Source organism: Myxocyprinus asiaticus, chromosome 24 (assembly GCF_019703515.2).
Source record: "Myxocyprinus asiaticus isolate MX2 ecotype Aquarium Trade chromosome 24, UBuf_Myxa_2, whole genome shotgun sequence".
Lineage (NCBI taxonomy): Eukaryota > Metazoa > Chordata > Actinopteri > Cypriniformes > Catostomidae > Myxocyprinus > Myxocyprinus asiaticus.
In genome coordinates this window covers 9,006,252-9,023,324 of record NC_059367.1, presented here as the reverse complement: position 1 = coordinate 9,023,324, position 17,073 = coordinate 9,006,252, and the positions used below count along the sequence as shown (strand labels likewise).

The window sequence follows — 17,073 nt, the reverse complement described above, 5'->3', positions numbered from 1 at the left end:
GGCTGGTTGGGTCATTTTGGCTCAACCAATAGAATAGTTTCCTTGTCCTCTCGGACTTTGCAAATGACGGAGTGAATCAGGCATACCGGGGGAAACACATATTTGTGTTTCACCGGCCATTTGTGTGCCATTGTGTCCATTCCCAGCAGGGCTTGTGACTTCGTGTACCAGAGGGGACAGTGGGTATTCCCCACTGAGGCAAACAGATCGATGTCTGCTTCACCGAATATTTCCCAAATCCTCAATACAGTTTCAGAATGAAGTCTCTATTCGCTCGGTATCACCCCTTGGCATGACAGTAGGTCCGGCCGTAATTCAGGCGGCCTGGGACATATGTCGCTCTAAGGGAGATAAGATGACGCTCGCTCCATAGGAGGATGCGGCGCGTCAGTCTCAACAGTGTTGGTGAATGAATTCCGCCTTGGCGGTTTATAAATGCCACAACTGTCATGATGTCTGAGTGAACCAGGACATGACAGTTTGCTATTTCTGACTGAAAAGCCTTTAAGGCTAAAAATACAGCTGATAGCTCTAGGCGGTTGATGTGCCACACTTTCTTCGCCCCTGTCCAGGTGCTGAAAGACAGGCGTCCATCGCACACCACCCCTCAACCTGTGCTGGAAGCATCCGTAGTCACCACTTCCTGCCTGACAACTTGCCCCAGCGTGACACCTCGCTGGTAAAACGCAGGAGCTGTCCATGGTGCTTAAGCAGCTATACAGTGGCGGGATATAGTGACAGTCCGAAGGGCAGGACTTTGAATTGATACGCTGTTCACTCGAATGCGAATGTCAAAAACATCCTGTGATGTCGTACAATTTGGATATGAAAGTACGCATCCTTCAGATCTATTGACGCAAACCAACTGTGTGGGCGTACATGCGATAAGATCCGTTTCTGAGTAATCATTTTGAACGGGTGCTTTGTGAGTGCACGATTTAAAAGTCTCAGATCCAGGATCGGCCGAAGCCCACCATCTTTCTTTGGGACAAGAAAATAACGTCTTTTTGGGCTTGACAATTTGGCACAATCTCTATCGTGCTTTTCAGGAGGAAATTGTGTATTCCGACTCATAGCACTGGCGCGTCTTCAGACGAAACCGTGGAAGAAAGAAGGCCGTTGAAACGGGGTGGCCAGTATGCAAATTGGATCATGTAACCATGTTCGATTGTTTTTTGCACCCATTCTGAAATACCCATTAGGGCTCTCCATGCATCCGCGTAACAGGACAGAGGGAAATTTGGTTTGTTTACCGTATGATATAATGTGTCGCTCACTATAGGGAAGCGGTTGCACATAATGTGTGTGCTTTGAAGAGGAAAAGAGCTCTTTATTGAGCATGTGTGAGCATCTCGTGCATTTGCAACGAATGCTGTATTTTTTTTTTTTTACACTCATTGCATTTTTTTATGGCATTTATTTGAGTGCAAGACACAGGAACACCATTGTGAACATCATTGTGAACAACAATATTCCTTTCCCGACAAACAGTAGTGGGGAGATGGGGAACAGTGCTTTGTGTCTCCAATCAAGCCTTTTTTGGAACAGACCCAGAGGGAACCGTGGGCTCTGCTTTCCACTTCAAATGGTTGTGCTTGTCAGGAGTGCTTTTGCTGCACGTGCTGATACGCAGGTGCTGGTGAGGCAGCAGGTATGGGGCTTTTAGTCGGGGGCTGGCTTGAAACAGAGTGAGGGCGAACCGGCTGTGATATACTCCGTTTGGGCATAAAGTATAACCTGTGACTGCTGCTGAGTTGCAACTTATTAACAGAGCAACAAATGAGGTCAGCTAGAGACACTGGAGCATGCCACAGTAGCTTTTCCCTTATCACTAATTTCTGTGAAGGTCAGCCATATATGTCAATCCAGAACTGGCAGGATGCCTATGGACTTGCTGATGGCCTGTGCAGTGAATTTTGTGGCATGCAGCGCGAAGTCTGTAGCGGTGCGGAGCTCTCTGAATGTCTCTGGATCGAAGCCGTGCTCGTCCGTTTGCTTGAGGAGCTTGGCTTGAAATACCTGGAGCACCGCCATTGCATGGAGTGCTGATCCAGCTTGTCCTGTCGCTGAGTAGGCTTTTCCCGCCAGTGCAAACCTTTGTCGACATGGTTTAGAAGGATGTATGGGGTGTGATTTCCACAGCCTGTTACTCGCTGGGCAGAGATGTGTCGCTACCACCTCCTCCACAGGGGGTAGGAGGGCATAACTGTTTTCTTCCCCGTGATCCACATTAGAGAGAATGGCGTCACTGCACCAGGACTTAGACAGTTCGTTATGAACTTCGGGGAAGAATGGGGCAGATTTGCAGGACGCTGCCGTTTGACAGCGTCTGGACTGCAGGAACCATTCATTGAGGCGAGACTGTTCAGGTTCATCTGGGGGAGACCACTCAAGGTAAAGCTCTCTGATCGCCCTTATAAGGACAAGGAGCATCTCCCTGTCAGTGGTACATGCACGTTCCTCGCCCTCGCTTGGGGGAGGGTGGCAGCATCATCCACTGACCACTCGTCTGATGCAGCGAGAGACATGGCATCGTCATTATTATCCCCAGCTTCAGAACCGCTGAACAAGACAAGGCCACCCGCTCTTTCAGAAGGCCGGAGCTCGTCTCGCACATAGCGTATCGGAAAACATGTGCTTCATAGAGATTGAGGGGCTTGCAGGGCATGTGCCACCATGAGGACCATCCTGCTCAACCTCGTGGCTCTGCCGTGCCTCCTCGTGTGAATCCTCGGTTATCACAGAAGAGGTGGGTGAGAGGGTGGGTGAGGCTGAATCGTCCCTCAGAATGAGGGTGATTCTCAAGTGAAGCATCTTGAGACTCATGCCCACACACTCCCGTTGACTCGTGTATATCGACGGCGAAGGTAGAGGGCTTCTAGACAAGAGATGATCACTGTCTTGAAGGAAGAAATTCTGAGGAAATGGTGTTTGTGCACCTGTTTTTATAGCGGACAGTTTCGCGCCAAAACAGGTGGGGCTCAAACACCATAGCCAATATTAGAATATTGGCATTATTGTAGAGAGGCTTCAACTAGGTTGTGTAAGAAGGCACTCCCCATATGCGTTAATAAACGCAATGTCAAGAGTACTGAGTGGTAAGGGAACATGCGTTACTGTTATTTCCATTTACTCAGGAGTTATTTAATAAAGATTTTGAATTATACCGCATCTTATAACCTGCATTACTAATATGATGCCTATGCCCAGTGGAAATTGAGAGGCTGCCACCACGGATGATAACTAGGGATGTCATAAAATATCAATATATCTATTATTGATCGGCACGTTATTATATTGATATATTTTTGAGGCATCGATACATTAAAATTAGCCGACATTTAAATTAGAAGCCCAATTGGCATGCTTTCTAATTCACTCAGTTGGCCTTGGCATCTCTTTAACAGTCTGGCATAATAGCCTTGGGAGGCCACAAAATGGCAATATACCATTTACTGAAGCCAGTCATGGTCAAGATCACACACACACACAGCACGAGCTGAAGCGGTGCAGATGGCAGTCCAAAGTTACAAACATTTTTGTACTTCTGCAAGAATGAACAAAGTGACATTGATGAGTTCGCAGGTTATTAAACTGGTGTAACTGCGCAACGTTTATTATGCAATTTCTCTATGTAGCCATCTTCATTCATGCAGTCTAACCACAAAAAGTCATACTTGTTACTGAAAATACACTGTGTAGGCTCTATGAAACATACTTATACACAATATATCATCCACTTATACTAGAGTAAATAATCTTTGTCCTTTGATGTGTCAGGATGGGCTTTAGGGATAAGGGCTGATCAGTTAGCGGGGAGTCAGAATCTGCCGTGTGATACGCGCCATATAACACACCCGGCATTGTTCTTAACCAAGTATGTTGTCTTAAAACATTCGGACAGTGTTCCCCACACTCCCGTGATGACATGACAGTGATGCTGAAGTCTTAAAGGAGCCGTGCATCTTTCGCAACATTGGCGACTGGTCAAATTATGAGACCACCAAAAGTGTCATAGAACATCAATATCGGCCGATACTCATCGGTGGCCGATCGATTGGAGCATCCCTACTCACGACTTTAAGAATTTTAATTTAGCTACAAACCAGGTTATTTCAAGACAACAAAAAGGTAGCAGAGAGATTATGCTTCACACGCCACAATAATAATTTCTAAGACCTCCAAGCAAAAAAGAGATTTATAAACTGACAGCACTGTGTCTCTGACACAGATCAGAAATGTTGCATGCACCACTGAACTCTCACTTGCACAATTTTTCACAGTGATGTACAGAACTGGTGAACAAAACGTATTTCTAGTTCCCACAACAATTGTCAGCTAACTGAAACCATCTTTACTGGAAAATGTAGTTTTTTTTCACCACTCAGAGATATTACTCATGATGAGTTTCTTTACAAAATAAAATTATAGGCGTGAGTTCAGAGCAAGTTTAAGTTAGTAAAACAAATTCTTAGCACATTTTGCATCCAGAAAACTTCTCCAGCATCAAGAAATAAAGTTGTGACAAAAGTATTTTATGTCCTTAAAAAGGAACAATATGTTTACAAAAAATCTTGATAAATTTCCCTTATTTTAAATGTACTGACATCCCTAGTTTCTAAATAAAAATGTTTGAAAACAAGGAAACCTAGGACAATATAGCCTGTGTATTATTTATTATTATTATTATATTGACTTCCTAATTATTGACCTTGAGTAACAAAGGCTGAGAACCAATGGTGTAGAGTGTAGTGCTGGGAGGTGGGTGGGGAGTGTGAGCCAACACAATGTCCAATGGATATGGAGTGTTTCTGGGCAGAGAATGAGCTTTGATGAACATGTGATAAGGGGCCCAAGGATTTACGGACACAGTCCATTGAGACAACGTGTGAACAGGTGCACCCAAAAATACCTAATCTCCTATAGTGGAGCAGTACAGGGCCTTTGGGTCTCAATACCAGAACAAGAGAGGTGAGACATGTAATTAACTCATAAGTAGAGTTACCACACTAATAACTACAGTCGGGGAAATCATTACACAACCTGCAAAGCACAAACACATTAGAAAAGCTAGGCTGCGTGATGCTCTAATAACTTTGTCTCTTTCATGTGATGGTCACCTTTGATATGCAAATATAAAGGCGGAGCTTACCAGCAACTTCCACGATGTCTCCAGGCACAATGTCTTTGGCTTTGATCCTCTGCACAGCCTTCCTGTCCTGACGGTACACCTTGCCCATCTCTGGTTCGTACTCCTTAAGGGCTTCAATGGCATTTTCAGCATTACGTTCCTAGATGGATGGAACCAAACATGAAAAAGTCCGATTTATTGTATTGCTAACCACCAGAGAATTGTGATAAAATTAAATCTCCCCAAAATAACAGAATCAAGAAGGAAAAGATTTTTGGACAAAGATGCTACATTCCTGTTAAAGGTGAGGAGTATAGTTTTTTCGATATTAAAATGCTTGTCTGTAACTTGTCTGTCCACAATAAACGTGAAACTATAACATGACATGATACGGCAAATCAGAACATAATCTGTTTAAATTAATGTTTCTGCAAAATCGCTACAGTTACAGTAAGGCATTTACAATGGAAGTAAATATGGCCAGTCCATAAACATTAAAATACACACCATTTCAAAAGTATAGCCACAAGATGAAAACATTATGTGTAAACATGATTTTAGTGTGATAAAATCCCTTACTGGGTATACCAATGTTATATGTAATATTTGATAGAACTTCACACAGATACAATTAGTAAGCAATTTTATCACTCTAACATCATGTTAACACATATAGAGTATGTTAACACAATGTGTATATTAACGTTTATGGACTGGCCCCATTCACTTCCAGTGCTTTACTGTAACTGCAATTTTTGTGGTAATCAACATTACAGCATAAAATGCTGTCAATTAAACTCAGCTTCACCTGGAATATTCTTTTAATGCACAACTATGAGGAGCAGGATTTGGAACCAATTATATTTATATTTATTTACATTTGGCAGACAATTTTATCCAAAGTGATCTACAAAAGAGGAATAATACAACATAAGCAATTCATAAGGAGACAGTGGTATGAAAAGTGCTGCATTACAAAGTTTAATTGCATCAGAAAAATACTCTCCAAGACAGAGATTAGAGTGCAACAAGGATTTTATATTATATATATATATATATATATATATATATATATATATATATATATATATATATATAAAGACAGTGTTAAGACAGAGAGGGAGTCTGGAAAGGCCTTTCCAACAACAAGGTACAGCGAAGCCGAAAGTTCAGGAAAGTGTTTTGGTGCCTCTTTGTGTTGGTACGACAAGGTGCTGCTCATTTGCAGACCGCAGGCTTCTTATATTTCAAGTGGGCAGGGCTACTCAGCACAACGCAGCAAAAATAAAAACCAACTGGTCTGTTTTTCCCCGACCAATGGTGGAAGAAGTGTTGGGGAAATTTGATATATATAATATATATATATATATTTTTTTTTTTGCAATTCAATTTGATGCTAGTGGTTCAGAATTTACATACTTCACCTTTAACTATTCAAATTTCTGATTTTTTTAATCATCAACAGAAAATGCATGCAAAATACGCATGTACTGACCTGCCAGACACCAACGATGGCATTGGCTATAAGAATCAGTAAGATTACAAAAGGCTCTACGAAGGCAGTGATCGTTTCCTCTCCTTCCTCGAACCAGGCTAATACCTGCAGAGAAAAAGGCATGTCAAAACACATCTTATTTAACATTTAAATTAAGCATTTCGCATTCAAAACACACTGCAGATTTTACAAGACTGGTAAATCAAGATTCTAGTAGAGACACGCCAGGGACATTTGCCTTCTCATAACAGATTCAACATAAATTGCCATTTCCCCCCACACACAACCCATTTACATCAGATTATGTTTGGATTGTGTAAACTGCATGATTACAGCACAGAGGGGAAAAAACATGACAAAACATTATGATAAATCCAAACGCAGCAGTATCTTTTAATGACTGGAAATAAAACTCCTGCTGCTTGCTGCAGCCACAGCATGACATCTTTTATTTCCCTCATTTAGACATTATTACACATCAACACATCCTAAAATAAGAATCTGTAATATCCATTTACTTTTCTTCACATCATTAAACTCAGACTTTTATAGCAACTTAGAAAAAAGAACTTTTGTCCTGCACACAAGCAAGAAAAGTCTATACAACTGAATAAAAATGCAATAAGTCATTAAAGGCCATTGTAATTTTTACACGGGTACGGGTTGTTCTTAGGCATGACGTTGAGAGGTTAATTGTTAACAGCAGGAACATCAAACATGATAAAAGATACCAATGTTCAATAAATGGTAGGGATGTTTAAAACTACATATTCATCCAGTCGGTGGTTTGCCTGTGTAACGGTAGCCAGCTGATAGGTAGCTGTGCAGTATGTAAACCTCACTCCCCTGGCCTCAAGAGGCACACTAGCGACTGACGCTAGAGGCTGTAGCCTTTAGCTTCCTTGTTAATGCACCCTCCTCCCACACCGGAGACGCCAGTTCGAATCCCATTCAGAGTGGGTCGAGCATGACCGGTTACACCTCGATGACTTGTCGTCGAATCTGTTATAAAGAGGCCCTGTATAATTAAGCTGGTTCACCTGACACCGAACAGACATGATTCTTATGGAGTGTTAACATAAGAAGCATTACAGAATTGAATGGAACAAAACGAAACTCCCGTCTAAATCTGTTTGGCTGCAGTGGCATTACATAGAAGGGGATGAATTTAACCTTGTGCGACCCCAAGTCCACAAGCGTGGATGTTATATTTTGGCTTCGATATACACAACGCATAATTACATTTTATTTAAACCAATTGATCTCATTTAAAGACACTCTGGGCAGTAAGTGAAGGGTTAAACTTTCGACACACAGAGTCATGTGACAAAACAACATAGCACGATTACAGCGGAGTTTGTCTTTGGGAGAAAAACCAACAAAATTACATCTGGAAACTTCAATCTTTTTGAGTCAACAGATTTGAGTCTCTTTTTTTATTCCAATATGCCATGTACACTATAGTGGACAATAGCACTAGGTTCTTCTAGAAATCCTATATTTACTGTGCATTTTCACACTGACAACTTTTTCTTTATTTTCTCTTCTTACTTTCATAGGCTTTATATAGAGTTAGGATGAAAGTAAGGTGCATTACAAACTGTTCTTTGACCAATGCAGAGAGACAGTAATTCACTAAAAAGTAGCGAGGGAGCATCCTATAGCTTTCCTATGAAGCCAAGTGCATTCAATCCAAACTTCCCATCAAAAGTTCAGTTTCAGGGGGCCTGGGTAGCTCAGTGGTAAAAGACGCTGGCTACCACCCCTGGAATTCGCTAGTTCAAATCCCAGGGCGTGCTGAGTGACTCCAGCCAGGTCTCCAAAGCAACCAAATTGGCCCGGTTGCTAGGGAAGGTAGAGTCACCTGGGGTAACCTCCTCGTGGTCACTATAATGTGGTTCGTTCTCGGTGGGGCACGTGGTGAGTTGAGCGTGGATGTCGCGGTGGATGACGTGATGCCTCCACATGCGCTATGTCACCGTGGCAATGTGCTCAACAAGCCACGTGATAAGATGCGTGGGTTGATGGTCTCAGATGCGGAGGCAGCTGGGATTCGTCCTCCGCCACCCGGATTGAGGCGAATCACTACGTGACCACGAGGACTTAAAAGCGCACTGGGAATTGGGCATTCCAAATTGGGTGAAAAAAAAAAAAAAAAAGAGTTCAATTCCAGGCTGCAGATGATGTTTGAACCACTCAACATGGTTGACAAACATGGGACAATGGTAATCAGTATTTGGATTCAGAATTTATAATATATAATTTTATTTTAACATGGTTGGCAGTGATTGGACGATGCTGGCCATTACTTGTATCAGTATTAATTATGCTAATTTCTGATTGGTACAGTGCTTCAGCACTTATTTGTTTGACAGTCCAAAGAGAGAACATTGAGATGTTGTTGCCAAAGTAGAATAAAAACATTGTAACAAAAGTCAAATCAAGTCAAATAACTTTTATTTGTATGTTTTGTTTTATTTTTTGCTTTTCCCAATACACATTGTTCCAAAGCAGCATTTCAGAAAATCAGTTGTAATGTCTGTAACGTCTCAAAAACATGCATAACCAACACTCCTGGAAACATAATAAACAATTTGGTTAAAAAAAATTTGACTTTCTATAGCTTGGTATAATGTAAAATTTAACAACTTAGTCCAGCTGTCCACATGTGTAGATATACATTTTTAGGAAAACTATTTGCTCTAGATTTTTTTATTTTTGCATGTGTATTAGGTGCTATTAGTTACAGTTTAAAAAGGGAAATGGAAAATGCACACAGCAGTCACGCTTGGGTATCAGGAGGTTAAAGACGCATCTTTACCATGAGGGTTTTTCAGTGCAAACTGTCTAAAACTATAAAAGCACACAATTTAAAACATCAGCTCTTAAATTTAAAAAAAAAAAAAAAAAAAAAAAAACCATTATGAATAATAATCAGAATAAACCATTCTTCCACCAAGCAATATATTTCACCAACCTAACTGTAGACTGTTTGCTAAGCAACGTACCAACTTTCTGCATTTTGTTTTTTTAGCATTTTACATCAGTAGCAAATAAGGCTCATCCAACAATACTGTATAGGCGAAAATATCCCCTTTTTTATAATACAACACCTTTAAAACAACTTGGAGATGTCCTAGGAAGGCACAGCAATTCACTTAAACCTACTTTGCACCTTTAAAAGAGGGACTTGCATGACCTTTTCTAATACATTGTCCTTGGATGCATAGCACTAGGTTATCAACAGTTTATGGTCGCGTATACAGAGATTATACCAGGTGGTGTTCTTTCAAAGACAGTAAAGTAACAGGCCTGTCTGCAGTAAAGACTGGCCTCCAACTGAAGGTCAGAGGCCTAATTTGGCTTGCAGAGATGCCCCCTTACACAGCCAACTACGAGACAGCTGTCAAACCACAGACTCCAACACCTCAGTATCATTCTGCTGGGCGATGCTGGCATACCTCTCTCCCTCAACCAGACCAGATACTGTAGTTTCATCTCCTCAGCAATGTTGATGCATTCTAACAGCTTCTTTTGGAAAGGCCAAAGTAGTAAGATCAACAATCTTAGTTTTTTATGGACATATGTTTTTCTTAAAAGAGACAACAAAGTTCTAATAAAATAACTATAAAATCTAATTTACTTATATGGGTTTGTAACAACATGAGGTTGAGTAAATGATTACAGAATTTTCATTTTAAGATGAATTTAAAATCCCTTTAACAAAGCACTAATCTGGGGACCCGGTAAGGCTAAGCAGAACCCGTTTATAATTTTGATTGACAGCCTGACTATATGACCCTTTCAAATCTCCAAGCAGACATGTGTGTTTCCATTCAGTGTTAAACTATCTAGGCCAATTAAGCGTGAAGAATTTACACCTCACCAGACAGTGCACTACTAAGTGTCTTGTTTGGCAGCTAGAGACAGACACTCAATCTCACTGAATGCTGTTGTCACCATTCCTAAAGTCCAGCTTTCTCAGCTGTTTAGCCCTCTCTGATCTATGAGTAACCGAAGACGAGGAGTGCAAGAATCAAGGATCTAACAAGACATCTGCATGTTCACAGCCTTTCCGGAAGCCAGTCGACTTTTATTTCAGTACATGTAATGCTGTAGTGTAAAGCAGTCAACAACTGATTTGAATCTATGCTGAATCACCTTGCAAATCTGGCTGTATTGACCCCATTTGCAGCTGGATGTTTTCACTTACGGCATAGTAGTATTGCAAAATAATAATTACAGAAACCTGCCAGGACATGTGACTGAAATGTACTTACAAATGATATACAAGCTGCCAGCAGAAGAATCCGCACAAGCAAATCCTCAAACTGTTCAATGACAAGTTCCCATATAGATTTTCCTGTCAAAATCAAGATGAATGCATCAGGATCCAATGTTAAAAAGACAACATTTTACTGTTAAAAAATGCAAGTTTTAAAATTACCTTCCTCAGCAGGCAACTCTGTGTGAGGTTAATGGACCAGTATGAAAAAGAAGAGAAAGTAGCAAGTTACAAAAATGTACAGTGACTATATTTCCAAGTAGAAATGGATTTGACATGGACTAAAAAACAAATGTAGCCTTTTGTGAATAATGTATATTCCAGACAGCTTATTATACAAACAAAACAAAGCTTACATTGGTCTTTACTTTAAAAAGACAATGCAGATAAATATTACTCACGAATACTCAGTCTAATGTTTTTGAAGTAAATTGAAGTCTAAACTATCATTAGAAAAAGTCTCTATTTAACACTTGTCGATGTACTTGTCCTCACTGGCCAAGCTGACTAAATACTAGTTTCAACCTTTACATTTTTGTTTTGAAAAATAATTACCACACACAAGCACCACCTTCCACTCCAGAGAGGAAATGTAAGACAGCAGACGAATTTTTAGCGCCTAGTCTAAATTTACAAGCTGTTCTTGCTGCTGACAGGAATATTTTCATCCATTTCATTGAATAAAAACGTGTTCTTGTGTAACTGAAGGGCGAGGAAGATTTTGGGTGTCCAGTGACATAATAAAGCAGCAAGTGTTTTCGAACCGGATCTGCCTTAAACTAATACATGTGTGGGTGATTCTCACGAAACCTGACAAGAAAATGTCCTGGTCCTACTCCTATAATGATAATCTTATTACAACAACGTGAAATGTTTTTATTTTTTATTTTTTTACATTTTTAATGTAGTAATCATGTAGTACTCTCTTTGTATTTTCTTTCATTTTCGCTGATTTCATATATATATATATATCATTGTACGACAGCATTTTTATTATTGCAATACAGTATTATGTTGTTACGGTAATGACATTTATACCTGAAAACAATGCGTAAAACGCCTGGACGCGTTACGGTAATAACAATTAAGGGGTAAAATTCCTACCAAGTGTATCTTAATGGTCATAAACGTAGGCTTTATTTACTTTATGCAAAATATAATTCGATATTTTATTATTTTATTTATCCAGACATTTTCTTGACAGGTTTAGTACGAATCTCCCGCGTGTGTCTGTCTTCCACCTTGTCAAAAGGAAATCAAAGAGAAGCGTGTGTGATGACGTCAGTGATTTCGAACGCTACTGCCGGGTGACTGCAACAAATGTAACAATTTTGTATCAACTTCAATGCGTTCTGTGACGCGCCGCTACTGGTGAAAAATACAAAGTGTCACACGTACCGTTGGGACCCCATTTGTCTCGCTGCCTTTTCACCTGGTCTAAAGTCAGTCCCGTACTTTCGTTGACGCTGAAATAACTATAAACTTCTTCCACACTCTTGGCGTGAGCGTTCTCCATGATTAGGTTGGAAGAGAATACCGATCCCGCTCAATAGTTCTGCTTTGGTCAATAAAAAAAAAAATAAAAAAAGATACGAATTTTCCTATAACTGACACATGCATTGACATCAAGCAGATATCCAATGAGGAACATATGAAGAAACACGGGTAAATGCACCTTCCAGAGGTCTTATCCAGAGATGCAGAAAACCGTTTGCTTCGCCCTGGCTGGTTATCCTTTTGTTGTTCTCCTGGTAGTCACTGGAAGCTAAAAGAAAAGCTCCTTGCTTAGTACATCACTTTTACCCCCGTTCAAGCCTCTGCCTGCCTGGTAACCCGCCTCACCGTCTTTCTCTCCTGTTTAGTGAGTGGTGACTTGAAGGGGTGTTTACTCTTTTTTTTATCTCAAGCGTCTCACTACTGCCGCCCTACCGCATGTGGAGGACGCTGATTGGACAGCGAGTGTATAGGGAGCTCGTCAAGATCCAACCAATCTTCCCTGGCACGGACAGCGTTGACGTTAATTGAGCAGCCATTTGGTGATTGGTTTAAGGGGCTGTCACTCAATGCGGCTGATTTAACAATTGCCCCTCCCCTCTACGCAGGTAAGCGCTTGAACCCACAGGTAAGAGGGATTTTTGGAAAACTGTCTGGAATGGTATTTATGCTAAATCACAGCAGTTTCCAATAGTATTTCACTTTTTGCGTTTATATAGTTGGAACCACAGTGAAGTTTTGCTATTAACATGGAAATAAAGTTTTAGTATTTTTTTTTAATTTTTTTTAGGAGAAATAAATGATTTGAAATCATGATTTTAAAGGCAGCTTTTGTGGCACAATGTTGACTACCACAAAAATTAATTTCGACTTCTCCCTACTTTTCTTTAAAAAACAAAAAAACAAACAGTTACAATGGAATTGAATGGTGCCAATCCATAAACATTAAAATACTAACTGTTTTAAAAGTATATCCACAAGGCATAAATAATATACGTGTTAACATGATTTGAAATCCAATTTAACATTAAATTATATCCAAATTTACAACTTTGTTGCCATGACGACGTAATGCCGTAAACCCTTAACCCTTAAAACAACTATAAAAATTTATTATTTAAACAACTTTACAACTCAAATAACATGTTATAAAATAATAATTAATTTAAGTACTTTTATAAAATTATGAGCTTCACATTTTTTATTCTAAACCTGCCAAAACTTGGCCCTATTCACTTCTATTTTAAGTGCCTTACTGTAAACTAGATTTTTTTTTCTTTTTTAAGGAGTGTCAAAATTAATTTTTGTGGTAATGAAGATTATGCCACAAATGCTGTCGATTGAGCTTAACTTTTATTGAACCTAGAATATTCCTTTAAATCATACTGAGATCATCAGTCAATGTCAGCTCAAATGCATTCTGTCATTAAAGCAAAAAATACATACCATTAAAAATAATTGTCAAATATTAATTTTACAATTGAAATTTACACTTAAACTGTTTTGCTGATGGAATATACTTGGCTATTAAATTGAAAAAAAAAAAAAAAAAATCACTTGTGAACCCCATATGTAAAGCTAACTCACTTTTATATGTACAACCCCATTTCCGAAAAAGCTGGGACAGTTTTAAAATGCTAATAAAAACAAAAAGGAGTGATTTGTAAATTATATTCACCTTTTGCTATATTGAAAGCACTACAACTACACATAATATGATGTTTTACCTTCATTGAATTTCAGTGTTTTATTTTTAATGTACAGTAATTTCAAATCAAATGATTGCAACACGATCCAAAAAAGTTGGGACAGTCGAGTGTTTACCACTATGAAACATCACCATTTCTTCTAATAACACTTATTAAGCATTTGGGCACTGAAGGCACAAGTTTGTTAAGTCTAGAAAGTGGAATTTTCCCCCATTCATCCATTTTGCAGGTCTTCAGCGGCACAGTTGTACGGGGTCTTCGTTGCTGTATTGTGCGCTTCATAATGCACCACACATTCTCAATTGGAGACAGGTCAGGACTGCAGGCAGGCCAATCTAGCTCCCACACTCTCTGCTTTTTTGGTCAGTTTGTAGTTTGAAGTTTTCTTGCTGAAAATTCTGGGACGTCCCTGGAAAAGACGGTGCTTCTTGGCAGTATATGTTGCTCCAAAATTTGTACATATTAATGGTGCCCTCACAGATGTGCAAGTTACCCATGTCATGGGCTCTGACACACCCCTGGCCTATACAGACACTGGCTTTTGGACCTGATGCTGATAACAGCTTGGATGGTCGTTTTCCTCTTTGGCCCGGAGCACATGATGGCTGTGTTTTTCAAAAACTATTTGAAACGTGGACCCATCGGACTAAATAAACACAGTTCCACTGTTCTACTTTCCACTGAAGATGCGACCGAGCCTAGAGAAGTCGGCAGCACTTCTGGACAATGTTGATGTTGGGCTTCTGCTTTGCATAGTAAAGTCTTAACTTGCATCTGTGGATGCAGCAGCGAGTGGTGTTGACTAACAAATGTTTATTAAAGTTATCCCAAACCCATGGTCAATATATAATATTTTTTAAGACAGTGATAATCAGGGTTGGGAGGGTTACTTTTGAAATGTATTCCACTACAGATTACAGAATACATACTATAAAATGTAATTTGTAACGTATTCCGTTAGATTACTCAAGGTCAGTAACATATTCTAAATACTTTGGATTACTTCTTCAGCACTGGTAGATTTTTTCACTTGTTTTGACTATAAAAACTCTGCCAGTACAGTAAGACACAATACACATGTTAAAAATACATTCTCTGAAAAACCTAAATGTCTTATGCAGTGTTGTGTCTAAAACAAGATCAATCAAATTGTCATCTTGTTTTAAGGATTTTTTGATATTTTTACAGGAAAACAATACAAAAATATTATCAAGAATAAGATTTTTGCCCTAATAGAAAATAAGAAATTATGATCCAACGTGAATTTTCTTGATAAAAAAAATATGTTCGTGCCTGGTAACATGTGCATGTAAAATGTTAGAAATAGCATTTTAGCTTAGCGTAAAGCTGACAATTTACACAAGGTTTATTTCTATTTCTTCTGCTTCAAACTTACTTCAAACTTACTTCTCTGTCTGCTCGTATGAATGTAACACACCATAAGAAAATGTTCAAATGCACTTTGAATCGCATCATTTATATGTAAAAATGTTTTCCATCTGAAAGGACTAAATATTAAATGAAACAAATGACAATAAAATGCAAAGTAATCTCTTCAGTAATCAAAATACTTTTTGAATGTAACTGTATTCTAATTACCAATGACTTAAATTGTAACTGTAGTGGAATACAGTTACTTATATTTTGTATTTTAAATATGTAATCCCGTTACATGTGTTCTGTTACTCCCCAACCCTGGTGATAACTGAGGGATCAGAGATCACACACATTCAGTGGTTTCTGTCTTGCCCTTTACTCACCGAGATTTGACCAGATTCCTTGAATATTTTAACTATATTGTGCACTGTAGAGGGTGAAATGATCAAAATCCCTCCAATTTGTCTTTGGGGAACATTGTTCTCAAAGTGCTGGATTATTTGCTGAAGTATCTGTTGGCAAATTGACAAGTCTTGAATGATCCTTGCTCTTGAAGGTCTAGGCTGTTTTTGGAGGCTCCTTAATTACTATGACACGACTGCCTCACCTGTTGCACATCGCCTAGTTATTTTAACTCGTCAATTTGTTATTTGTTTTAAACTTTTCTCAACTTTTTTGGAGCGTGTTGCAGTCATCTGATTTGAAATGACTGTACATTAAAAAAAAACAATGAAATTCACAAGGTAAAACATCATATAATGTGTAGTTGTAGTGCTTTCAATATAGCAAAGGGTGAATATATTTTACAAATCACTCCTTTTTGTTTTTATTAGCATTTTTCATACTATCCCAACCTTTTCGGAATTGGGGTTGTATTATGAATTTTCTATTCAGTTCTACTCTAAATGTTGGTACAAGATGAAATCAAGCTGTGATTGTGATGTGGGCATTTTGAATAAGACTGACTCAAGATTATATAAATCTAAGCAGCCAGATGTCCATTATACAGAAGGCACACAGATATATAAGACTATGCAGTGTGGTTACACCTACTCAAGGTGACCTATGCATATTATTACATTAATATATGAAAAAATTAATGAATTAGCATCTCTGGGAGCTCTTGATCATAAATTAGAGGGATAAATTTTTGCATGCTAATAGAGACATACTTTTCTCTGGTGATATGGATTCACATCTAAACAGTTACATTCTTGACATAGAATGTGAAATATATATGATGAAAAATACATTTAATATGTAATATGTTAAACAATTCAAAAATATTTGACATTAAAATGTAAAAAATAATATTGTTTTATTTTAAAAGTTATTAATATAAATAATATTTTTTAAGAAACTTTCTGGATACTCTGAAAATGACAAAACACTAACAATTACAAATAAAAAAACACTAGAATGGCCCATTTCTGTACATATAGGATGTGAGTTGCTGATGATTAAGAATAAGAATAATAAGAATAATATACAGGACACATTTAATTGATAAATAAATGTTTTATGACAACTTCAAAAGATATGCAGATTTTTTTTAATTTGTTTTATAAGTTTAATGAGCTTT

The 17,073-nt window shown here is 38.7% G+C and overlaps 1 protein-coding gene across 4 annotated transcripts in view; it reads right to left on the bottom strand.

Annotated features, from left to right (window-relative positions):
- The window catches only part of LOC127415148 (sarcoplasmic/endoplasmic reticulum calcium ATPase 2-like), a 51,558-nt gene extending 38,784 nt beyond the window's left edge, over positions 1-12,774 (bottom strand). Inside the window, exons 1-6 of one of the 4 annotated variants that reach the window (XM_051653741.1) lie at positions 12,587-12,774; positions 12,310-12,469; positions 11,074-11,091; positions 10,907-10,989; positions 6,627-6,731; positions 5,153-5,291 (exon numbers count right to left, since the gene is read on the bottom strand). In XM_051653741.1, coding sequence (XP_051509701.1) covers positions 5,153-5,291; positions 6,627-6,731; positions 10,907-10,989; positions 11,074-11,091; positions 12,310-12,427 — 463 coding nt within the window. In that variant the 5' untranslated portion in view covers positions 12,428-12,469; positions 12,587-12,774. Of the gene's footprint in view, positions 1-5,152; positions 5,292-6,626; positions 6,732-10,906; positions 10,990-11,073; positions 11,092-12,309 lie in introns of all 4 variants that reach the window. The other 3 variants (XM_051653742.1, XM_051653740.1, XM_051653744.1) reach the window with 3 other exon arrangements.
- Between the last annotated feature and the right edge of the window lie 4,299 nt (positions 12,775-17,073).